The sequence below is a fragment of the Chiroxiphia lanceolata genome, chromosome 8 (assembly GCF_009829145.1).
Source record: "Chiroxiphia lanceolata isolate bChiLan1 chromosome 8, bChiLan1.pri, whole genome shotgun sequence".
NCBI lineage: Eukaryota > Metazoa > Chordata > Aves > Passeriformes > Pipridae > Chiroxiphia > Chiroxiphia lanceolata.
Genome location: NC_045644.1, coordinates 27,824,402 through 27,849,967, shown reverse-complemented (window position 1 = coordinate 27,849,967; position 25,566 = coordinate 27,824,402). Strand labels below are relative to the sequence as shown.

The window sequence follows — 25,566 nt, the reverse complement described above, 5'->3', positions numbered from 1 at the left end:
TGATATGTTCCACTTTCCAACTGCTCTGTGGGTGTGTTTGGAGAAAGCAGTGGAACGTGTCAAAACAGTTTTGGCCCTAATGTAAATGAAAACTTTCTTAGCTTCACAAGGGTTAATGACTCTACTGCTATCCCAGAACAAAATTTTACACCTGCTATCAAAATCTTAACTGATTGTCAGGGCTGACTGCCTGTGTTAGAAGAGGACATGAGGGTGGGAGGAAGCTGGAGTTCACAGACGAGCAGTTTTGCTCAACTGACAGGTTTCATCTTGCTTACCTTCATGTAGCCTGGAAGTCACTGCATTCACTCAGTTGCTAGGAGGGGACACCAGGTTAAAAGATCATTCCAAGTGAGTATTTTTGCTTCTCTCTTTTTATGCTTCTGTCCAGTGACCTGAGAAGGGAAGACAAAAAGCATATTTGGGGTAATACAAGAAAAAGAAACAACTTCAGGACTGTAAGGTCATTTAGTCTCACCTCCCATGTATGACAGGCTAATTTGTTTTAAGTTCCTGTGGGATGCCTATTGCTCCACATAGCTGCTTTTGGAGCTGCAATGTAGATGCCTCTGTTAGAATAAACAAGATGTAGAGAAGAGATTGTTTTCTTGATAGAAAAAGCAGTAGTTCATCCACCAGATGCCTCTCTCTGGTTTCAGCCTCATGCATGTCACAGTCAGGAACGCTTTCCCCCTGTCACCCCCTCTCCCTGAGCATGAGGCCAACGTGGCCCCACAACTGGAACTCTGAACTCTGCGTCCTTGACAGTTGTAACCTCTGTAGCTCACTTGAGCCATCATGGAAGCATTGCAAGCACGCTGATTACAGTGTAGGCAGTCCTGTTTCACCAAGGGCTGAGGAAATAAAGGATGCATAGGGGAACTACAGTTTCACAGCTTACCAAGCTAAGAAGGACAATCGCAATCATCTGGCCTGAAACTAGGGTAAAAGGGTATCTTCAGAGCTATCTGTCTTTGTCTAAAATGTTTCAAGTGATAGTGGTTTCACTAGTTTTCCTGATAAGCTGTTTCTGTCTTTCATTACTTTGCTGCTGGGAAATTTTCCCTTATTTCAAGGCTGAATTTTTCTAAATTCAGCTTTTATTCATTGGATCTCAGTCAGGCAGATTGGAATGCTTCTCACGTATATCTTTCCCAAGAGCAATTACCTTCACAGTGTGATGAAGGTATGTCTATGCTTTCTCTTCAGTGAGCTGAATATGTTGAACTTCTTACCCATCACGTCAGAAGACATGGGCTTTTTTGTTAAAGCCAGAGAATTCATTTGTGACACTCACTTGAACTCTGTCCAATGTCTTCAAATCCTCTTTAAAATGCGGACACCAGGACAGGATTCACTAACCTAGTAAGGGTCCTGGCACTGCTACCAAGCGATGCTGAAATCCTTCATTATTTCTGCTTCATGTTATTCTCCCTCACCCATATTCAAGAATCTCATTAGTCCTTTTTGCAACAGCATTGCCCAGACAGCTTACATTGAGAAGATTATCTATAATGACCCCTAAACCCTTTTCTGAGCTCTGTTTTTCAAAGCAAAGTCTTCCCTTATATAAATATAAGCAACTGCCATTCTTGGAGCTCAAACACTTGATCTTACCAAAATACATTTTGTCAGGTTACAGCTATTTTCCCTGATGACTCAGGTCATCCTGTAATGATAACTCATCTATCTCTTAGTTACTACCTCCCGTGTTTTTATGTTGCCTAAATATGTGACTATAAGATGGAAAATCAAAACCAAAAAGTTGATCAAGAAAAAGTTTCTGGCTTAAAAATGTCCCCGTATCTGCCTATGACCTGTATTTTAAAATCTGCCAGTATTGGCACTGGTGAGGCACTGATGAGGCTGCACCTTGAGTACTGTGTTCAGTGTTGGGCCCCTAACTACAAGAAAGGCATTGCTTTCTTCTCCCAAGTAACAAGTGATAAGATAAGAGGACATGGACTCAAGTTGAACCAGGGGGGCTTTAGACTGAACATTAGGAGAAATTTCTTCACCAAAACGTCAAGCATTGGAACAGGCTGCCCAGGGAAGTGGTGGAGTCACCAACCCTGGAGTTATTTTAAAGATGTGCAGATTTGGCACTTAGGGACATGGTTTAGTGGTGGACTTGGCAGTGCTGGGTTGATGGTTAGGTATTTTTCAACTCAGATTCAATGATTCTGAGTTGTCTAGTCCCAGGCTTTGAGTCTTTGCTGAAAATAGGATGTGGGGAAGTGACTCAGTGTGGTGACAAAAGCCAAGTGGGTAGGATATAAAATAAAAAAAATGAAACATTTTTTCAGATTTATAGTCTGAGATGATTTTCCTTAACCTTCTGTGTGGATTCCACTTTTAGGGAGAGCTTGGGGACCAGACTCAGGCTTGGGGACTATCCTCCAGGAGCTGATATATTGCATAGCCATGCCATGTAGTCTCTTTGGAGATAAAGGCCTAACTCAATCAGCCCACTGTCTTGTCTTCATTAAGATTTTTGCTTGTTATCTATTTCAAGAAAGTTGAAACCTTCCTAGTGAAGGAAAGGCTTCAAACTCCTCTGGGAAATAGAGCATTTGATCCATACATCAGAGGTGCCATTCCATGTCTTATCTAGGAGATGCTGCCACTCAGTGAGTTGCTGAGCCAGAAGCATAACAGTGCAGTGCCAGTCAGCTTTGAAGTTTGAACTGACTCTGGTTCAGTAGTGAAAGAGGTGGCAAATATTGCCATCAAAACATTGGTTTTGCCTTCCCTCTATTTGTTCAATGGTATTTTCCCTGCCCCATCTGTAGTTAATAGCTCCTTAAGCTTCTGCTTGTACAATTGCTTTTGAGCAGAATGATCTCTCATCTAATGTGATATAATTTACTTGCAAAACTGCTATTATTTGAATGATGGGTCAGCTCACTGATAAAGAAATCAAGAATGCTGCTGTAGCACCTCCCTGTATAGTTCAGTGGAACAAATCTTGGCCAGTGGGCACAAATTGTTGAACACCATGAGCAAAAAAATCTGTTATCTCACTGTTCACCAAGGAAATTAGACTGGCTTCTCCAGCAATTAGAGCCTCCAAGTGTTGCCTGTCAAAATACAGTTTGTTTTCACTGTCAAGATCTAAAGCATATTGAAAAATTAGCACTCTTGCTGTAAGACTTGAAAGTTTGCTCTCTGCTTCCGATTATATAATTTTCTTTGCTGGTTTTCATATCATAGAATCATAGAATGGCTTGGTTTGGTTTTGAAGGGACATTAAAGATCATTTAGTTCCAATCCCCCTGCCATGGGCAGGGACACCTTTCACTAGACCTGTTGCTCAGAGCCCCATCCAGCCTGGTGTATATGTAAGTGAACTATTGCTGTCACCATTTCAGTCCTTCCTTTAAAAATAAGGCATATGTGTTTGTAGGCCACAAATGTTTGTCTTCCTAGAGTCACATTCTTCTACTACCAATTAAAAATAATTATTTTTAAAACTTGACTTTTGATAGCACTGTGTAAAGATATCAGACCTTGTTTTATAACTGCACAATTACTTTTCCCATTCACAAGAACAAATTCTTATTAAAGCAAGCACATTTTCTACCATTAGAGACTGAATGAAAAAGTATTATCCTCTGAAACATATTTCTAAACAGTGTTTAATTAATCTACATTAATTTGAAACCTGGGTTAATTAAACTTAGATTCCTTTGAAATAGGTATGTTAATTTGCATCTGCAATACTTCTCAACATTAAATAAACATTTAGGTGCATAATCTTAATTGTATTCCACTGTGCTTGCCTCCTGCTGCTTCTGAAAGAAGGAAAATCTGTAGCCCAGCACAGCACCTTTACAGAGCGCTAGCTCTCCTGTTCTGGCAGTTCTATGATCTGGTGTTCTGTTCTGAACAAAACCTGCTTTGAAAAATTTCATAATACATGGCTAACACTGGAATAAATTACAGTCTGTGGAAATCCAAGGGTCTCAAAGTGTTAAAAAAATAATTCTTAAGTCTTGCATGTACAATTTCAGTTGTATTGATAATCATTTAGACTTGCATCTCATTGAGATCTTAGAATTTTTGTGCTTTCTGTTGCTGTTGTTGGATCCTGTTCTCTTTTAATGATGCACAAATGATTATATTAGTAAACTCCAAAAAAACACCTAAGATTGGTATGTGGGCATGTGTGTTTACCATTTGAAAATTCTTATTATTTTACATAATCTTAATGCACCAGATCCATCCTCCTTTTTTTCTCTGCAGAAAGTGAAATGACTGTTTCCAAACAAAATACCTTCTGAATATTTACTGTGTTAGGCTGTCTAGGATACCTCATACAGACCATTGATTGTGATCCTAGTGTGAATATATATAAATAGGCAGATGGTGCCAAATATTTTTGCAGTTTTACTCCAACATGCAAACTCTCAATATCACAGGCTGAGGTGTGAGTCTCTACTTAGTCATCCCCACAGGTGAAACATGAGCAGAAATTAAGGTGAGACATAACAGGAAGGAGAAGTACTTGTGATTAACACTTGCTGTCATCATGTTATAAAGGATCTTAAGTTACACTTTTAGTCTTTGTATCCCAGCTTGTTGAACCAAACCAGTCATTAGCACTTAGGTCCATATTTAGGAATTTGGCAATACTCTTTTTTCTCTGTGGTGACAAACCCAGCTGACTTTGCTGTTTTACCATAATACATTTTGAAGTAGTATGGTGATAGACTGGGAAGAGTGAAAATTCTTCCTCTGACTCTATTGCTGAATCAGTTTGTAGTGTCCCCATCAGCTGCACTGGAGGTGCAAGGAAAAACACATCAGAAGGTGTATGAAGCACATGAAGAATGTGCATTACAGAAAAACTCAACTCCCTTTAATTGAACTGCTGGGTGTTTGTAAGTGTGAGCTGTGTGGGAAAACTGAGTCAGCAAGGTCTTGATCTGCAGCATTACCGAGGATGCTGTAACTTCATTTGGAGTTGTGGGTGTTTAATAGCCTTGAAAATAGAACTGAAAGAGTTGCTATTTAAGGTGTGAGGCATTTCTGTCTGCTGAAAGAAAATCTGAAGAAATTACACTTTGTTTCTAGGGGTAAAGAGGAAAAATTGCCTTCTGTTTCTGTTTTTCATCAATGAGTCAAAATGTTCACTCTGACACAAACAAACAGAATTACTTTGCCTGTAAGAGGGAAAGTAGGGTGGTTAAGTGATATTGGATATAATACTGCAGATCACTGGGTGTTGAGACTGGTTGGATATTGAATCAAGTAATTGAACCCTAAGGAGAGCCACACTTTCCTCTTCTATTTTGATTGTGAGCAATGGTTCAAACCCTCCCCAACAAAGGGTTGAAATGGCTAATGTGAAGTTGCTGGAAGTGCCATCTAATTACTTTTAAAAGTGGACAGGTTGTTGTGGTCACTCTTATCTTTAGTGACAGGACACTGACAGTCATATTGACTGTACTGACTTAGGCTGAATCTCCTCTTTTTGTTCTTATGCCGTTTGCTTTGGATAATAGGTGAGATACCACCTGTATGGGAGTGTCTTGAAGCCCACGTATAACTCCCTGTCCTGTACTTTGGTTAGGGTAATATAAATTCCATTTCTAGCCATCTGGGATTCTCCAGAGTGCAAAAACATGATGGGATTTTGCATGCTTCTACCTAAACTACTCAAGACACAGGACCTTGTTGTGACAGATGTTATCAGGATGGTAACAGATATCCATTGGCAAGATCTGGACAATTATCAGTGCCATGGGTATTGGGCCAGTGTGTTGTGGCAAAGGCTAAGGATAAACTGTGTAATTAACTGGAAGCATGTGCACTGCAGTTTGCTTCCAGACATTTTCCCAAAACACAGCAAAATTATAGAGGCACTTTTTTGTGGTCATCAGCCAGTTCTTCTTAATGTGGGTAAACTAGAGGAGAGAACTAGTTATAGCTAGGAGAGTGACCAGTTGTCAGTAAGAGCTAGAATTTGGTGACCAGTTATTGGAAATTCTCATGTTTATTTCCATCTCTTTTTTGTTTCAGAGTAAGATTATTCATGATCCAATAAGTGAGCTGCAAGCAGCCTCATTTCCTCCACTCTTTGGTGGAGGAAGTCATCAGCTGAGACATCAGGAACTAGAACTGAGGAGGTATTAAAATCCGCCTGGTTTGTTTGAATGCTTTGTTTGCCTCTCTTCACTCAGTGAAGAATCTTTGTAACTTGTCTGAAAGAGCCCTTGGGCTGGGACAGCTATGGGCCTGACTGGCTGAGAAGCATTTGTTTAAGATACTTATGGTGGAGATAAATGACAGGAGAAATGATGCAGGTTTTATGTACATCTTCAGGTTTGGAAGTGCAGAGTGAAACCAAGTGAGTTTTCTGACCAGAGGGGAGCAACACAGTACACAGGGAACCATCTGAAGTGAGGGCTCACTCCAGAGAGCTGTGGGAGGCCGCTCTTGGGTGGGACAACCTGTTCTCATGTCACTGTAGTGCACTGTACTGCCTCTGCTGTGGTCCAAAATTTATGGCAATACACTGGGCTGTATGAACATGGTCCATGTTCTTTGAAGTATGTTGGTAAGTTTTGCACCATCCCTGAGTCTGAAAGTTTTCGGTGATCTTGTTATCTTGCATTTCTTCAGTGCAACCATAGAGAATGCTGCTCAGGACAGCCCCATTTGTCTCAAGGCTTGAATAGCACTTATCAACTTACTAAGTAATAATACTCAGCTTTACCCATTGCTAGTTTTCAGTAATTAATGAAAAAAGAAAACACTAACCTAAGCAGAGGCACATTTAGTTTTGTAGCTGTCTAACAGAACAAAGAAACAGCTCTGCGGCTCTCTACTCCCACAATAAAAAGTTTACAGTAAGAGCAAGGCAAAAATCAATTTGAAAATTGACTAAAAGCTGAAACCTAAGATGAGTTCCTGAGGTATGTTCCCTTTAAGTCAAAGGGACTCAGTCCCTAACCAAATGTCTGAAGCTGTTATTTATTACACTATTACAGTATTGTTATGTAAGCCATAATGTGTTTCAGTAGACACATGAAGAATACTCCTCAAACCATGAACTTCAGAAAATACACATCTCAAATTAATTTTGCTGTATGTCCCATCATTCCTGCTATTGGAAGCAGCAAACTTCATTCCACTCTCACCCTCCTGAACCCCTGGTTTCCTCATCAGTCACCTGTTCTAAGCCAGCACTCTCCTTAATTTCATCCCTGCTGTATTCAAGCTTCTCCCTGCATTTGATCATCACCATGGCCCTTTTCTAGTTTATCTGTATCCTCTGTGACTTGGAATGACCCAAACTATGCACTCTATTCAATAAGTCTGAATAAGTGGATTTCAAATGGTGTGACTATGTGTCCTCTTTTGTTACCTATTCCTTTTTTAGTGTTTTTTAGCATTCTGCTGGGATTTGTCAGTGTGACCCCCCTGACAAGTGAACTAATGATTGCAAGACCTACCCAGGTCTCTTTCCTGAGAAAGAGATAATTACATATTCAGAGCCTGTCAGTGTAGGTACATACTTAAAGGTAATTTTGTGCCCATACACATTATTTTGCACTTACCAGTGCAAACATTTTGTCATCTGCTCATGTAATATTATGTGTACCTAAGATGTAAGTCTTACCTGTCAGCTTTAGATGTCATTATTTTGAATAATTTTGTCATGGCATTATTCAGTGCTCTGTCAGGTAGTTTGTGACCAGATTGAGCCTTGCAAAGTCTCAAAGCCCATTTTTGAATGGGATCCCTGGGATTCCTCTGTCAAAATGAGATTTATTCCCTATCTCTAGCCATGAGGGGAATGTCCCTTCTACCTACTGCTTGTTTAGCTTCCAGGATTGTACCATCTACCCTTTTGTAACCCTTAAACAACTGTTTTCCCTTCTAATATGTTGGAAGGCATCAAAGGGACAGATCAGCCTTTTCTTTGGTTGGTTTCAAAAGCCGTTTCACTGTCAGTGCTTGGAAATGGACCATATGATTCCTGTAAGTATCAATTAGGTTTGGCTTTTTACATACAATCTCTCATAATCTGTGTCACACACATATTTTTTAACAAATAGGTCATTCTGAGGCACATCTTGTAGTAACAGGCAACATCAACCGACAGTTTTTCATCCCATAGGCAACATGAGCAACATGAGCAAATACAAGTGTTTAAAATGTATTTTAAAATTTCTAATAGTTCAGAATTCATATAAATTCTGTTAATTATAAAATAAATGACTTTTTAATTGCTCAGACTCTTCAGTCATGACTGATTCAGTGATTGTTCTTGTTCATGTAGATCATAGGGGAATTTAATGGCAGATGTGAAGTTAATTTTTATCCTTATGACATTTTAGAACAGAAACTGAGTCATACCTCCCTTTAGTTTTTGCTCAATGTTCAACAAAAAGATGAATGTTTTTTATGATGGACTATAAGCATTTTATTGTCCTAGTAAGTAGCAGCTGCAAAATCTGATGCAGTTTAGTGTGTGATAAAGCTGAATGTCACACAGTGATTCATTTGAATAGGAGCCAAGCTAATATTCCTTACTGGGGTAACATGCCTGCTAAAATGTTTTTATGGAAGTAGGATATCAGATTCATGATGGAAATTTGGGAACTCCCATTTTGGAGGCATTGAAAATGAGTTGTTCAGATGAACAAGGTATTTATACAGACATGTGGTGTAATACTGGATATTGGTTTAATCTTTTAGTAATCCAGACATTACCATATGGACAAACTGCACAGATTGATCTGATGAGGCCTCACTGGATAAATGAATATCCTGCTTCAGTTAATTTGCTGAGCTTTTACGTTAGCTTTTATCAGGAGAAAAAAAAATGCTTTCCAGCACATAGTTTATTTGCAGTGACATATAAAATGAGACTGATGACAATCAACACAGATTTAAGGCAGCTTGTTTGACAAGCAGCTCCTGATGGTTTGGACAGTTATCTGGAGGGCTTTCTTTTTGTACTTCATTGTTTGTAGCCAATACACAGCCTTTCCAATGTGGAACCACCTTTGCACATACATATCAGAGAATGCACACAGTTTTCTCTAGCATTTTGCTTTCACTGATGTACCTGCAATAATTTTGCTTAATGCCATAATGGGTTATTTAGTTTTGTTATCAACCTCTGGTTTCTCAATCTTCTGTCCTGTGAGGAACTGCCATATTCCTCCTCTGTAGTTCTCATTTCCCAGGGCATATACAAAGGCATCCACCGTTGGCGCAGCCTTGGCAACAAGGGCAGGAATCTGTTGTGAGACACAATATTTATTAATAGCAAAATGCACTGAGGAGACAATTGGCTGATTTTAGCCTAGGTTCAGTTTCTCTTTACCAAAAAAATGCCTGTCTCCAATGGTACTGCTGTGCTACCCCCAGAAAGATGAGAAGTGAAAGCAAGTTGGTTTGTTGGAAGTCCTTGCTCCAGAAATTATAGTCTCTGGGTGAAAGAATTTAGATTGTTATTGCCTGAAACAGGGATATTTCAGATGAGAGTGATACAAACACTTAGGAGGAGTGAAGGCTGTGGCGTGGACACCTTCTGATGAATAAGTGGGCTGATGTTGCTAATGCATTTTATGTGGGGTATTGAATACAGTAATGAATTTGGTGACCTGAAACTGGGCTGATTCTTGGGGACTGAATGAAAGTTGAAAGGTTTCGTATGATATTACTGAGTCCCAGAGGTGGTTTTGGAGCCAAAACTCATAGAATAAAGGGGAAAGAGGAGGCAGCATAACCTTAGGAGAGATCAATTACAGCTTCCTTGAGGATGGAGAAGTATTAGAAATATGAATGAGACAATCAGTCTTTTCAAAACTGAAAATTTTGAGCTGGTACTTGACTTTGGGAAGGACACAGAAAGCTCCTACACACCATGAAGCAGAACAGGCTACAGACCCCTAACTGACTGCTGAAGAAAAAAAACCCCTGACTTCCCAAATTTCTGCTTGATCAAAGCAGTAATGCACTGCTTGTTATATCACTGTGCTTAGCTGCTTTGCCTTAAAAGTGGTAGATGAACAGAATGCTTTGAGGAAAAGATCTACTTTATATATATATGTGTTTTAACAAGTAAACCCAGTTGTGAGTAAATTGGCATCATTCCATAGGAACAGAGAGAGGAGAGTAAGGAGAATGTCGTTGTCTGGATTCCTTCGGGCAGCACAGACGTACCATGCGGTATTTCGCTGGAATGAACATCACGTCTTCCACTGCTGCGTAGGAGCATAAAAGGCAGTAGGGACCCCAGCAAATGAACAGTGTCTTCAATGGTAAACCAGTGTTAAACTGAAAAACAAGAGCAATAAATTCCTTTGCGTTTCACAATCACACGCTGCACCAAATGGGTGGGAGAGGTTTGTGTTCAGTAGCAGGAGAGGATCAACCAACAGGATGTGTGACCCCACTGCTGCTCTGCCTCCAGGGCTGCCTGTGCAGTGGGCACAAAGCCCTGTTCCAGGTGTGGGTGGGGAGTGGCAGAGGTGGCAAAATACCTAGTGGTAGATCAGTTAAATCAGAATGTATTCTAGATATGGAAGCCAAGGCCAGTAATTGCTGCTGAGAGGATAAAGCAATGTGAAAATTTAAAATCAGGTAAAATTGCAGACAAATAAACTGTATGAAGCCACTGCTCTGGCAGTGCAACAGATGGATGCAGTGGCTATGTTGTGGTAGTAGAATTCCTCTGTTCTTTATGCTGGGGCCCTATCCATGGTGTTCATGGTCAGCTGTTCCCAAGTATCTTGAAAGTATTAATGACTAGAGAAACAATAATTTCATCCCTAAATTTTCTTCATTGTAACTTGTCTGCACAGCTATAGAATATTGTAAGAAAGAAATCACATGCATGTAAACTCACTGAAAAAAAAAAGGTAATAGACATAAAGGTCACTGAGATTTATTCAAGAAATATGTAGAGGGCACATGTATTTATTCCAGTCAGCTACAAACCAGTCTGCCTGACTGGCTCTTTGCTGATATAACACTCCCCTTGAGAACTAACTATCTTTACTGAGTGCAGGGGTTGTGCTGTGCCCACCAGCCATGCACAATGCCCCAGACTGTATAGCCTGCACCTAAGGACACAACTCATATAATCACCACCTTACATTCCCATAAAACTGCCACACACAAACCTTCGTTTTCAGCTCATAAAGATTTCTGAATTTCCTCAGCCAAGTGAAAACACAATGTGTATGGAAAAGCCCCTTTCCCCCCATGGGGTGCCTCTGTGTTTCCTTTCAGAGCTGTAGTTCTGTCTGACTTCCTCAGTGATAAGCTAAGGGCTTGTATCAAAGCAGGAAATAACAATCCTCCCTGAGCTAAATTTCTCTGGATAAATATTGATATGCTTTTGGTGAATATTCTGCATGCTGTGTGTTAATTTTGTGAGGAGAGTTGGACCAGTGTTGATGGAGGGAAATCCTCAGGATCACTGGTCCAACTCCCTCTTTGATGGGGAACTGTTTACAGCACTAGGTTGGGGCAGATGTGGCCATCTGGTAAAATGTTGAAATCTCTAAGAATAATGTTTCCATGAACTTTCTAAGTGACCCCATCCTGTGTTGCACTACCTTCCTACTCAAGTAGGACTGGGGAGTCAGCACAGAAGGAGCCAAGCCAAAGCCTTTGTGAAAGAAATAGGGTTTTTTTTCAAGGACTTTGCCTCTGCTGGATGCAGCCCTATTTTGGCAAGGTGATTGCAGGGGCCAAGGAAACTTTCTTACCTTATAGTTCCCACTTTTCCTGAACTTTTGGTGTATGGACTGATAGGCCGTCAGCATGATGAAGCCCGGGACCAGGAAATTGAAAGTAGCCATAGAAAAAAGGTATGTGGCATAGTTTCTGGAAAGGGTGAGGAGGGGGAAAAAAAAGAGGTTGTTAATTCCTGTCTAATGTATCTATGTAAACTTGCTGTTAGTATTTACCAACTTGTATTTTTAAAATTGATAAAACCAGTTTTGTCAACATGCTTTAGTTGCAGCATTTGTGAAGGGCAGTGCCACGCTGTTGTGTGGGATGGATAATACTGTAGAAAATTACAACAGGTATTTGCTTTCTACACCAAACAACCCTACTCAGACATTTGCACTGGACTGTATAAACCCAAAACCCCTTTGAAAGAGGTTTAAGTCCTAAACACAGAAAAGATGCAGCTTATAGATGAACAAGGGAGTAGCAGAAACATGAGCACCAGCCTCTCCCCCAGAGGAAGCTGTTCTCAGATGTCACCATGCGAGACAAGGCAGCCTTCGGGAGGGACATCTGCCCCAGCAGCAGTGATGGGGGACAGCAGCTTTGGTGTGCTGCTGAGGCCACCCCAGGGGATAGCAGCCTCCACCCCACCCCTGTGGGAGCTGGCCCTGGCCCTCACCTGTCCCCTTTGCTGTAGTCCAGGGTGCAGCAGGTTCGGAGGGGTTCGTAGTCGTATTCCCCCCACCCCAGTAAGGGCATCACGGCCCAAAAGGCAGCAAACAGCCATGCAAACACTATCATGGAGATGACCGTGCTCCACTGCAGCCTGCTCCCTGTGGGAAGAGAAAAGGGAATCTCCATGATCTTAACAAAACCATTGGGAAAAGCTGTCCAGCCCTTGGGCCTCAGGCAGAAACAAGTGCTTTACTTAGACAAATGCTGTATTGCTGCTTAGCTTTGTACCACACTGGAAATACAGCTGCTGTTACAAACCTTATATTCTTGTGTTTTGGGAATATGTTTAAAGACTCAGGTGATACAGAGAGTAGAGTGAACAGGGTGGTGAAATAAATAGTGTTGGAAGAACTAGAGTCCCATTGCAGGGTGTGGGTCAGATCAGAAACGTGACTCTGCACACACTCCCCAGCCCCTGACTACTTCCTTCCTGCCTGTCTGGGAGTGCAGGGCACATGTGGATATCAAATATACTCTGTTCTAAAACTGCTGTTCGTCAATACATATATGCATATATACACACAACCTGACAAAAGATCTCATTCTAAAAATACTACTGGACAGGTAATTTTGCCCTTAAGATCATTGCTTAGCCTGGAACAGGAAATGTGAAGCTTAGCACTAGTGATTTTTTTTTCTAATTTTGTAATAAAAATGTTCACTTGTGCCTATCTCACCCGGTTTCATAAAATATCACAGGAATAGGTCAATGGATGAAAAGAAGGACTGGAAACTTCAGAAGACACAGGAAGTATTTCTTCATGGAGAAGCAGGCAGGCTTCCTTGCTACTGCAGGATATTGTGTTAGTCTTGCTGCTTGCGTGTCAAAAGGTCTGGATAATTTTGTTATGGAGGCTAATGTCTGTCGTCATGGCCATGCTGAATAATCCATGACGCCAGCTGCACCGGCAAGGAGAACGGTGACTTTTCCCACTGCTCCTTTCTAATCAGATCTCCCATTAGGGAGAAGTAATGATGTAATTTTCGCTGAGGTTGGGAAGCAATCTTTTTGTCTGCCCTTAACAGCAGCATCATGACAACAGGCAGGAAGATTCAGGCCAGTTCTGACCTTTCTCAGAAGGGACTGGATATAAGGTGCTGAGGTGAGCCCCTGCCATGGGGTCAGATGTGGCTGACTCATGGGTGGCCGCACAAACTGGAGGTCTCTATAAGGCAACAGCTCCAGGAAAGACCACAAACTCCACAATAGCTATTTTGAGTGGTAATGTCCTTGTATATTTTAAAGAAGGAAAATAAAGTGAGTTTGTTAGTGAAACTGCCCTTTTTACAGGGATGCTGGTTCTACCTCTGTGTTTTTTCTTATCTTCCAGAGTTCTTCAGGGAAAAGAATTAGACTTTGAATTGCACTAAAAATCAACTTGGAAAATTTGTTTGGTGCAGGTGTTCAAAAATTAGTCATGGAAAAGGACAGGTGTACACATTGCAATTTAAATACCAGGAAAAAAGGTAACAAATATCCTTTTTATAAATACTAATACTAATATGGTAGTTCAAAAAAAATTGATTTTTTTGTAATTTAAAACATTATTTTGTAATAATTACTAATGAAGAATTATTAATGACTAATATCTGTCTTTCATATGATTCCTATATAGAAGATATATTTTGGTTCAAAGGCTTAAATATTACTTTGTAATACTGACATAATATGACTCTAGAATTACATAGATGAAAATAAAAGAATAGGTTTTGATTTAGGGAACTAGCAATACAAGTAAAACTTTTTAGTAACTTGTAATTATTCGTAATCTCTCTGTTTCAAAGAAGCAATGTAGCTTAAGCTGTATCTTTCTTAAGTGAGTGCAATTTAGGTATATGCTCAAACAAGCATCCAACATGTCCATTTGTGTTCTACATAGCAGTTCTTGTAGCTTGGCTTTACACAACTGTAACTTGAAATTCAACCGGGACAAAGCTTATTACATAAGCTGTCAGCTTTGTTTTGTATTTTACATATTCTAGCAGCGTTTTAAAGGCATTATCAAAAGCAGCTGCACTGAAACCTGGATCTGAATTGTGTATCTTTTAAAACAAGCTTATGCCAAAAGCAGCTTTATTGCTTTGGGAATAAAATTTTGTAAGTGGTAAGCCCTCTGGTGTTCTGAAAAAACCCTGAACTAAATCCTGTGGGGTTTTTGATTCTCAGCAGTTTTTATAAAATAGTTAATATCGGTTACTTTTTGTGGTATCTTGTGGCAGAAATTTTGTTCTCTTTTTGCCCCATCCTTTCACTTCATGAACTACTGCAGTATTGTGAAGGTTTCAAAGCACGATGGGCCCTGACTGAGGCACTCTGATGGCACCGGGTCCTGGTCACACACCAGCACCTTATGGATCTTTGCATGTAACAAAAAGATCCTTGCATTGATTTAATCCGATATAATCCCACCTTCCCTGCTGTCATCTTGCACAGAAAAACTGGACAAACTCTTGTTCCCCTGTCTGCAGCCACCTGTGGGATCTTTCGTGGTGCCCAGTCTCTTGGTGCCACATCTTTCCTCTGGCCTGTGTGCTTCCAGCTGGGCTATGTGCAGGCAACAAGAGAGTTGTGAGGCCTCATGCTGAAATGGCTTTCAAGTATTTTCTATCAAGAGTGGCTTTAATGAAGATTTCCATGTTGAGTTCTTTAATGGGAAAAGTGCAGCCCATAGAACACTCCAGGGGAAACCATCCTGTGCTTGTGGCTGGCAGTGCCCTGCCTCAGTTCCCTTCACCTTGGGGAGCCCCCATGCCTGGCAGGGCTCTGGGAGCTCAGCAAGGCACCACGTCTCATTTTTCATTAACTTGCTTTTTTTTCTCTTTATTTCCCTAAATTTTGCTTTAATGTTTGTGCCTTTTCTATGAAAAACTGTAAGAAAAAGTTTATTTTAGTTACTTTTCCACTTATGTTAGGGATCACCATTTTCTTATTAGATGTAGAATGGAGGACTATGCAATAATGGAGTCTGGCCCCAGGCATGTCTTTACAGCCTGCCTTTGGAAATCTCATCTTGGGGCTGAGTTCCTCTATTGTCTCTCCTCACACTTAAGGAATCCTATTTTGGAGACTAGAAGAGAGAATCAGAACTAACAAAATTAAGTTTTTCCTTTTGGCTTTAACCTTTTGCAAAATGAGATTAGTGGTGAAGCAGACCTGGTGAAATCAGCTGCTTGTTGACCCTTCAGAAAATATTTACTCGCACATTAAAAGCAGCTAGAAATGTATGAATGTAAAAGTAAAGAAGCTCGATATTATTTTAGTTTTACCCAGAAAAAAAATACTTTCAGTACAAGAACAGTGAAAGAATTGTGATTGGTTCACATGGCAAAAATGTCCTCCCCTGAGAAGGCTGACAGTAAGAGCCTAGGTGGAAAGCAGTTTGGTTGTTTTTGTGCACAGCAGGCCATTGCTTTACTTTAAATGACTTTTTTGGGGCCTGATAAAATTTAACATAATAGCTGTGTAGGTCCTAATTCAATTAAATGTCTATGCATGGAGTTCAGCGTATGCTTACAGATATAATTCCTAATTAGGGCCCAGTGCTTGCAGTTTGGTCCTATTAAGTCTAATCACTCTTGTGCTCTGGCTTTCTCCCTTTGAAAAGCAAAAGTGAAGCTTCTCTTTTCCATACAGTGCAATATTAATACAAGGGATTTCAAATGGCTTCTGTAATTGCTTTGGGACAGAACAAGGTCACTCTCATAAACAGAACCCTCCCCCCATCATTCAAAGATTACTAAAATTTTGATGTCACGAGCTTAAATTTTAGAAAGTGCTAGATAGAGCATGGGACATTCATCCTTTTGATTATGATGGCCAGTATTTGGTGACATAACCATAAATTATATCTCCATCTTTAGTCTGAGGGAACGTTTACGAATGTAGATTTTTTTTAAGATTTATGATTTTTTCAAATGTTTAGCTGATTTTCACAGAAAGAGCAAAAAATACATCACTGACACAGTGGCTACCTTTCAGCTAGATTTCAGCCTGCTGTTCAAAGGGAATTTCTCAAACAAAATGTGAACAGGATTTTCTATGATGGACAGAAAAAAGTTTGTTTTCCTCATTCTTGCAAATGGTTTAGTTATAATAGCTGTATAATATTAAGTTATGATATATTCCAGAACAATATAGCTTGTACCAGACTTCATGGCATGCATCACTTAAGATTAGAAGGTTGTCAAAGACGAAGATATTTGAAAGTCTTATAAGCAAAAATATGTATCAGTCATAAGTAAAGTAGGTGTTAGTACCTACTTAATCTGCTTTGCAAAAAGCACCAGTCACTGGTGCTCACAAGTACTCATTTCTTGTAGAAATAAGAAAGCTGCAATGCATAATAGCTTATTTTGTGCATATTATTAGAAAAAGCTCTTTAAAATAACCTAATTAAGGGATTTTTTTACTCCATTGATTTTTTTCTTTTTCTGTGGTTCTCCATGATCATAGAGCTGTTCTGGTGATTACCTTCTGCTTCAGTGAAAAATGCAAGATCTATATAAACATTGACATTTTGTCAGGGAAAACTGATACAGGTGCAAAACTAGATGAAGGCAATGTGACAGGGTGGCTGCAGTAGATGTGACATGAGTTAAGGATTTGCTCTTAATTTGACAGAGCTGACAGCTGAAATTGGAACAAATGGTAGTTTGGTAATTTTTGAATACTGATATAACAACCCAGATTTCCTTGAATGTTAAGGATTAGATAAAACTCACTGCAGTTCTACTTCTTGAAATTGAATACTGCTGTGAAATCTCTGCTGGTTTTATTCATATTTTCTTTTGTAGTATAGACAGAAGTAATGACATAAATCACTTCAGATTTTCCATTTCCCCCAAATTCTTAAATGCAAGTATAAAATCTTCTAGATTTTTTTTCTTTCCTTTTAAAACTGTAACTGTACTTATGAAAGGGAAAAAACTGACCAGGATCCTTCCCCTCTCCACAAACTTCTGGTGGCAGTGTGACACCTCCTCACCAAAATGAATAATGTGCTTGATTGAGATGCCTTCAGCAAGGACATCTCTGTGGTAGGTGACTGCCTGCTATCCAGGTCACTGGTCCCCTGGGATCTCCACCAGCTGCCCTCTGCCTGCCTGATCCCAGCTCCAGAGAGGCTTCCCAGGCTGCTGTGTCTTTCCTCCCTTGTTATGTTAACATAATTCAGGACATTTTTCTTTTCTGAATGGCCAAGGAGGGAGAACTATAATGTCTACCTTGATATAAACTGTCACCTTCTGTCCTGAATGCTTGGCTGCTGATAGACAGCTCCCTCAGAGTTCACCCTTTCCTTCTTCACTGTCAGGCACTAACGTAAAACTACTTCTGTTTTCTCCTTTTCCCCTTAATGATCAAATTTTGAAATACAATTTTATCTTGCTGGTGATTGACATTGATACCCTTCATATTTCCCTGCCTTTTCTCCTCTTACTGCATACTTTCAGGCTATTTCTTTGGTTCTCTTCTCCTTGTTGTGAACATAGCACCTCATAGGCCCCAAAGCTACATTTAGGGGATGAAAAGATAGTTACCCAGTGTGGTTGCTTGACAGGAAAAAACCAAAAGAGGGCAGAGTAAAATATCTTGAAACTCTACCTTCTCTATCATGTGAGGTGGTAATACTATTTTCTTCCTTATGCCAGTTAATATCAACCTCACTTCTGAAGAGTGACTTGTCTAGTTATCAATACACTCTAAAGGCTAGCCCTTTGTCACTGAGGGTTGTACTGACTACCAAATTTAAAAACTTGTTTGTTTTCAGGATGTTGGTGAGCAAATTTGTGTTATTGGCATCCAGAATGGCTGTAAAGTCCCAAATTTTCCTATCATCATAGTAATCTCTCACGTTCCCGTCAGCCCCTTCTTCCTCAGAAATACGGATAGTGGATAATCCAGTGTCAAACTGAGGAATGCTACAGCAAAGGTTTTCTTGGGAAACTGTTAGGACATGACAAAAAAATTGGGGATGATGTAATTGAGTTTGGAAGGATTATCATTTCCTGGCTAATGAAGATACAAGGTTGATAGCTTTGTTTTTTAGGCAAAGGTATTTTGTACCTTCTGTACAGGCATGCAACGTGCACCGGTGTCAACAGGAGTTTAATGTATGGATTGAGAACACAGTATAGCCTGCAGGCTTGATATAGCATGTTTGTGAAATATGAGTTAATCTTCCTTGCAATCAGCATGTGAAGGATGCAACTAGAAAGGGCTGATTTTACTGGAGTAGCCCCAGGGCCTGGGCACCTTCTGGGTTTTAGGTTTTGTTGTTCAAAGTGTTCACTGTAGCAGCCATGTTTGACCATCAGTAAGTAACAATTTGAGCAAAGTAAAGAAGTTTGTGCCCTTAGGGTCTCTCTGCCTGTGCTCTTAATGTAGTGTGTGCTCATGACTGGAGGAAGTCCTGACACAAAGGCATTAAAGTCAATGTTGCAGAGCAAAATGTCTTTCCATGACATGCTTATTTTCAGGCTCTCTCTTGTAAAATACAGATGCTGCTCTTCTAGCTCCAAATGCATTTTGATGTCCAAGGGGTGTTAGTATGGATTTAGCTTACAGCCTGCTTTTTTGGGGTCCTTTATCTAGACGTGAAAAAAAGAATTTCCTTGTCTGAGTTGAATTCCTGCAAGAGTTGCAGAACAAAAAATTGGCAACCTTTTCACCTCAACAGGATCATCAGATTGAATATATTCCCTGTGTGGTTTGGGAGTGTTTCACCATTTGCTGCTTTAATCACACGGAGGCTGTGCCTGAAAGGTTGTGTGGACGCTAACAGAGGAGGGCATTGAAGCACTGCAGCTCAGCAGTTTCTTCCCCAACAAATGTCTACAATTTCCTTTAGAAAATATTTTGTGAAGTGGTTTGAGCAACTTGTGCTTTATCACAAGAAAAGGAGGGTTGAATTTGTCTATCAACATTGCCAAAGTGACACAGCTTTTTTTGAGAACAGTGTGGTTACATGAGGTGCTCTGGATTCCTCATTCTTCTAGAAAAAAACAGGCTTTAGCAGGAAACATAAAAGCTGCATATCTGCATGGGAGGACCTCATCCGTTTCTCCCAGATGGCAGAGCTCCCACATGACTACCAAAATGGCCAAAGAGTGCAGATTAGGCCATTTCAAACACTGCTGAATGCCAGGATGCCATAGAAACATAGAACAGTTAAGGCTGGAAAAGACCTTTAAGAGGTTCTCTGTCCTTTCAGAATAGGACAGAGATTTGTATTTCATATCGTGTCTTCTTCCCTTTTCATAACGAAGGGCATGAAATTGTATACCCTGTGCTTGTCACTCAGTCCCCTCCCAATAATTTTTGAGAACTCTGGCTACTTAGAGTAAACTGGAGGAGGAAGTGGGGACTGACAGGTACTAAGTTGCTGCATTTACTGTGAAAGACGATGTCTGAGGAGAGGTGAGTCCCCATGAAAGCACCCACAGAGCAGTCAGCATGGGTCTATCCTGTTATACAAAATGAATATCATCCCTGTGCACCGTGTTTTATTTACAAGACAGCAGGTTTTGCCAGTTCCAGTGCTCACAAGGCTGCCAATTTGTTTTACAGTTGATGATAAAGCCTTTTGCTGTGCTTCCCAACTTCTGGGCTAGCTAAGAGAATGGAGTTATTCTCCTGTATCCACAGCAGTGGCTAGTGCATGGTTGGAGTTCCAGCACAAATCCTAGCAGTCCCTGCAGACACCAAATCCAACTCAGCACCCTAATTCAGCAGACATTTCCACTCTTGGATTGATTTGAATGCACAAATGAAGTACTGTCAAATACTGGGAGGAAGTTCTGTGATAGAAGTCAAATCCATATATTCGTAAATCCTGTCAATTTCTATTTCTCACCTAAATCAAAAATATTCTTTCATAAGTTGACAAAAAAGGACAAATTTATTTTCATAGGTTGATCTCCCTGTCTAACATTAGATTTCCATTAAATCCAGGTGAGGTGTCAGAGTTAGTTAAAAACTAAATTGCAAGAAAAAAACCAAACAAAAAATGGCCTTCACTAAGGAAAAAAACCCACATGAACACATTCCTGCTCTTATCAATTAGTACTTAAAAATAGCTCTGCCGTTTTTATTGAAACTTGCAGATAATTTGTTCCTTGCTTGGGAACAAATTTATCAAGTTCCAGTGCTCATAAGGGGGCCTGGAATGAAACATAAACCCCACGAATGTCTCTGGCACCCCAAAATGCCTGTGTGTCACACAAAGGGACTGCTGAGCTCTGTCTGCCTGATCATGCCTCTGCATGGGCTCTGTTCCAGCTGCCGTCTCTGCAGAGGCAGGTCTCCAGCTACATCAAATTCATCTGTAATTAGTAAACTCTGCATGGGCATAAATATCTGTTTGGTGCGCAGCAGGGTGTTGGATGAAAGCCCAAGGTGAATAGATTTTTCCTCAATGCGAAGGGTTGGATTTTGTTTGGGATTTTGTTTTAAAAATCCTTATGGTTTAAGAGAAAGCGTGGCAAGAGGGTCACGACTTGGATGTGATCTGGAAGAAGAAATATCTCCTGAAGGTGGTTGATGATTGCTCCCTGTATGGGAAGAGGTCCTTCGGAGAAATTGTTTATATTTACTCTGTCTCTAGTGTGTAAAATAAACGAACTTACGTGTAAGATACACAAATTATAAATATGTGCTTTCTTTGATTCTCAGAAACCTAAGCAAGCTGCCTTGTAGCAGAATCTGGGTGGGGTTGCTCAGTAAATTGTGGCCCTTACTTGTACAGTAGTGATGGTATCGGTCCCAGGCGACTGCAGCGCTGCAGTTAATGCTGGCTAGTGCTGTCAGGAAGCCACAGAATCCATGAATTTGACAGCCCTGAGAGCCGTAGGGCCAGTATCTGTCAACAAACAAGGAATATGTTAAGAAAATGGTAGAGAAAGATGAAGACATGTTTGGAAATTCATTAACAGAGAGGGTAAAATGATAGACTGTGCTCAAGCTCTCTGAGAGACATTGTAAAATACACTGTTGTGGTTGCCTTTAGGTATATGCCAGCATTTTTCTTGCTGTGATGTCTGATACAGTACAGCAGCTATTTCTACTCTTAATACTGAGAAGAAAATGTAACCCTGCATTTTTGTATTGAAAAGCTTAAATTTAAATTTGAAATCTACACTTCATCCAGTTATCCACATCTTCGAAATTTGTATCCTTTATGAGCAGCCAATTCATCAATGCGTGAAAGTAGCAAATGAATTTTTGAAAGTCGGAGTTCACCATGCAACACAGTACAAAAGCTCACAACAAATAAAAATACTCTTGATAGCCAGACTGAGGCCTCCGATATCTTTGCAGACGTATAATGAAAAGAAGGAAAAGAACTTCCCAATGTCTTTGCAGACACAGAATGAAAAGGAGTCATGACTTTTTTTTCTTTCTGTGTTCATCTAAGCTGACTCTTATGCTCGTAAACACAGCTGTGCAGAAATCTTCGGCAATGTCCTTTCTCATATATTTACACAACACCAGTATAATACATAAGGAGACTACCCCTGGAACAGGAGACAGCTTACTGCTTGAGAGGCTGGGAAACTTGTGGTCCTATTTGAAAGAAAAGGTCCTGCAATGGTTAAATACATTTGGATGTATTGACCTTGGCTTCTCAGCTCCAGTTCCATAAAGGTGTCTTTATTGACTGCAGTTGGACGTAAGTGTCTGAAACAAGACTGACCTATATAGGAGGTAAAATATTATTAAATAAGGCCCCATTGGAACTTATTTACTTGTTAGTTTGTAAACACTTTTTATAGCCATTAAGAGATAAAAGTGGTGACATTCTGGCTTGAAATGCATTTCTGTTTTGAATTAAAGGTCTTTCCAGGGTGTAAAAATATGATACCACAGTGAAATTATTCATCAGCTATTTTATATAGTGGTGGTGGGTTTTTTGAGTATGATTTGCTTGTGATTTATTTGTTGTAATTATTTACTAAAATGCTTGATGTTGTTTCTGTCCTCTGATTAAATGATTGACATGTGTGAAAATGTAGAAAAACAATTGTGTCATAACTGATGTGAACTCCCTGGTAACAGAAACTTCTCAAATAAGTGCTTTAATGGAAAAGTTAATAAAAAGACCCCAAACAGATAAAGACTTGCAGATAAATTTGGGGTCAATCTAGAGGTTTAGTGAAATGGTATTTTGGTATTCAAGTAGCTTCTATAATGACGGGTAAAGCTGTCTGGTTAAATATCTTCTATAATCAATCTTACACTCTGCCAGTGATTATACACAGTAAAGTCTGCTTTTCTGCTTGCCTGGTAGAGCTATATAGAGTTTCATTTTCCCGTTTCAAGTTGAGAGAATAAGAAGGTTGGCTATGTGTTGTGGTAGAGAGAGAGAGTCATTTAATTACTTTGATCTCTTACAACTTAAGCTATTCATTTTCATGCGGTTCTTCTGAGCATCCCTTAGGAAGAGCTTTAAGATGTACCTTAGGAAGCTGGAGAAGGCAGCGATGAATGCATTGATGCAGATCCCGCAGTCAGCCAGCGCAACGCTGACAACCAGCAGGTTGCTGGGTGTTCGGAGTTCTTTGATTTTTCGGAAGGAGAGAATTGTCAAGCCATTCAGACAGAAACCAAGCAGGGCTGAAAGACAGAATTGTTTGGTGTGATTCAACTGGAAATGGAAAACATCTACAATGATACTGTTGTTTTCTTTAATGAGGGAACAATAATTACGGTGGAAACTCATGCGTGCGCAGAAAATAAATCTGTAGTGGTCGGTCTGCACGCAAGTTACAAAGGCTTTCAGGAGAGAAGTTGTAGGTGACAGCTGAAGCCAGTGCTCCGAACTGCATCAGGGATATGGCCAGTCACGTGGAGCAGAAATGGTTTGATCTTGCTTGTAATTCTGCTTTTTGTTATAATAAGAGAAACTGAGTTGTCAGAGTTCATCCAGGGACACGTAGTTCATTTAGAGCAAGGGAGATGCAGGGGAGGCAGTTTCGGGGGGCTGACAGCCAGCATATGCTGCTGGTGTGTACACATCTCCAGGCCTGCCTTTGATAGAGAAAAGGGTTGTGTTCAATATCAATTATAATATTCTTTTGTGTCTAAGCTGTGGAAATCCCTCAGCTGTGTTTCAGTCAGCCTGGCTCCCTTTGGGCTTCTGTCTAAGGTTAGCCTACACAGTGCTTGAATTACATCAGCTCAATCTTATTACTGCCCCTCGTCAATAGACTATACATGGAAAGGAATAATCTAATTATGAAAAGCAGTCACTGACAGATTTAAAAAAATAAATAAATGTTGGTCCTCAGACAGAATCATCCAAGCAACCCCAGCTATTCACCCAACATAGAGCTGTGCCACCCTGAAACCCATTTTTCACTGGTTTAAATTCAAGCTTTGTCCTTTAATGCCCTTTTCAAGGTGACCTGAATTATTTTAGCTCTGATGAGGCTCTGACTCAACATTCAATCTCTAAGTTTCAGTTAGATGAGAGACACGGTGTCTTTTTCTTTGTGTTCTTCTTGGAAAAAGAAATTATGTAGCACAGAAAAACTCTATATCCCCTAATTCTGTAAAGTACTGTAATTACTTATGCTCATTGTCTTAATTCTGCGGTTGCATAAGATGGATGATTTTTTTCTAGTCTAAAATCCTGCTTCTACCTTAATTGCATTAATGGCTGATGGCATAACCATAGTAACAGCTGATGTGTGTTTATTACACAACATATAACAAAATATTTCCAGGAGAAATATTTGGAGTCATTTGAGATCTGCTGTTCTTATTTCCTCCCTGCCAGATTACCTCCCACCCACAGGGTAAAACTGCTGTCAACTCTCCCAAATGCAAAGAAGCCTTTAGGAGAGATATGTTGTGAGCATATTTAGAGTAGAGCTGAAGAGTTATTACTACATCAACTTTTTCTGTCTTTCCCTTGTTTTTTTGAAGCCTCAGGCTTCACCACATTCTGCTCTCTTGAAGGTCAGCATGAGTGTACAAATAGAGAACTTACTAAATTTAAAAATGATAGCTTTGAATTTTCATTTTCAGATCAGCAAATGTGTCCAGTTATTAAAGTAAATGCAACTCTTCCCCATAGCTTTCTTGCAAACTGCATAAACTGCCACAAAAAGTAAAAAGAGGGATCTTCATCACCTTTCTCTCAGTCTTCAGAAAGTGAATTAATCTTTAATTATTTAGTTTGATCTGCTAAGTCCGTTGACAAAGATAGAGTTTTACTGCCAATCTGCTGGGCACATTCTGCCTAAAGCCCTACAGAAAATACTTGTGTTTAGTAAATCATAAATGTGTTAGACCACATCTAGTTTTAGGTGTCATTTACTTTATTTTAACTTCAACAGCCGCAGGTCCCTGGCACCCCCTTTGCTAGCTGCAAGGTAGATGTAAGTTCACAGTTTTGTTGCAGTCTCTCAACAAAAGTGGCTTATGCCTTAAGGAAAGTCCACATTGGCTAAATGAAATTGATACAGTTTGTTTACTTTTACCCAGCAGCCATTAATTGCAGCTCTACCAACGCAATCTGGATGCATGCTAAGAGGCTACAGGCTGTTTTGGACCTATCATGTTGGATTATAAGAGAGTCATCACAGCCCACAAAACAAGCAGTCCAAGTTTATTGAGAGGTTATCAGTCATTTCAATATCCTTCCCCCGAGGAAGATAAAATTGTCTTTAAAAGTCAACAACAAAATCTTAAATCCCAAAATCTTGAGAAGTACTTCGCTGCCACAGCCATGCATAGCATGCAGATATTCATTGCAAACAGCTTAGAGCTCCCCTTGATTTACTCAGCAGAAGTACTGGTGATGTGGCCACAGTAACCATGGTCAGTGTACCACAAATGCTGCTGATTATTTCAATTTTTCTTCCCCCTCTCATCACAAATAATAGGGGAAAAAGTCTTACTGCTGCTGAGGTCCCACGTCGGACTTACCTTCTACCAGCAGGGCAGTGCCCAGGGCAAACACCTCTATTTCAGTGAAGCCTTCAGGGAGAGGGTGTGGACTGACCATTCTTATGGCAAATATGTCAAAATATTTAACCTCTGCCCTCTGTTATAGCTGTAGGGCTGCCTTTTCTCCAGATCTCTCTACTTCCAGTAGCCCAGGGCTTCTTAAAGGAGCAGCT

At 40.1% G+C, this 25,566-nt stretch overlaps 1 protein-coding gene and 1 long non-coding RNA gene across 2 annotated transcripts; one reads left to right on the top strand and one right to left on the bottom strand.

Moving 5' to 3' along the window:
• Positions 1-6,028: 6,028 nt before the first annotated feature.
• On the top strand, positions 6,029-10,278 carry LOC116790213. The gene is made up of 3 exons (XR_004358286.1): positions 6,029-6,131; positions 6,328-6,562; positions 10,122-10,278. It is a non-coding gene; the product is annotated as an uncharacterized LOC116790213 (long non-coding RNA).
• On the bottom strand, positions 8,914-25,545 carry RGR (retinal G protein coupled receptor). The gene is made up of 7 exons (XM_032694978.1): positions 25,373-25,545; positions 22,897-23,053; positions 21,178-21,299; positions 12,386-12,539; positions 11,739-11,856; positions 10,186-10,299; positions 8,914-9,257 (listed from the first exon to the last, which is right to left on the bottom strand). Exons 1-7 carry the CDS (start codon positions 25,449-25,451, stop codon positions 9,114-9,116), a joined length of 888 nt encoding a protein of 295 aa, XP_032550869.1. The 5' UTR covers positions 25,452-25,545; the 3' UTR covers positions 8,914-9,113.
• Between the last annotated feature and the right edge of the window lie 21 nt (positions 25,546-25,566).

What these genes read in the sequence shown, in the direction of transcription:
- RGR (XM_032694978.1), bottom strand. Translation starts at nt 25,451, where the DNA reads ATGGTCAGTCCACACCCTCTCCCTGAAGGCTTCACTGAAATAGAGGTG. An exon ending in ATACCATCACTACTGTACAA is followed by an intron (nt 12,540 to 21,177) that starts GTAAGGGCCACA and finishes CTCTTCCCACAG; the next exon opens with GGAGCAGGCTGCAGTGGAGC. An exon ending in TTCCAGCGAAATACCGCATG is followed by an intron (nt 9,258 to 10,185) that starts GTACGTCTGTGC and finishes GTCTCACAACAG; the next exon opens with ATTCCTGCCCTTGTTGCCAA.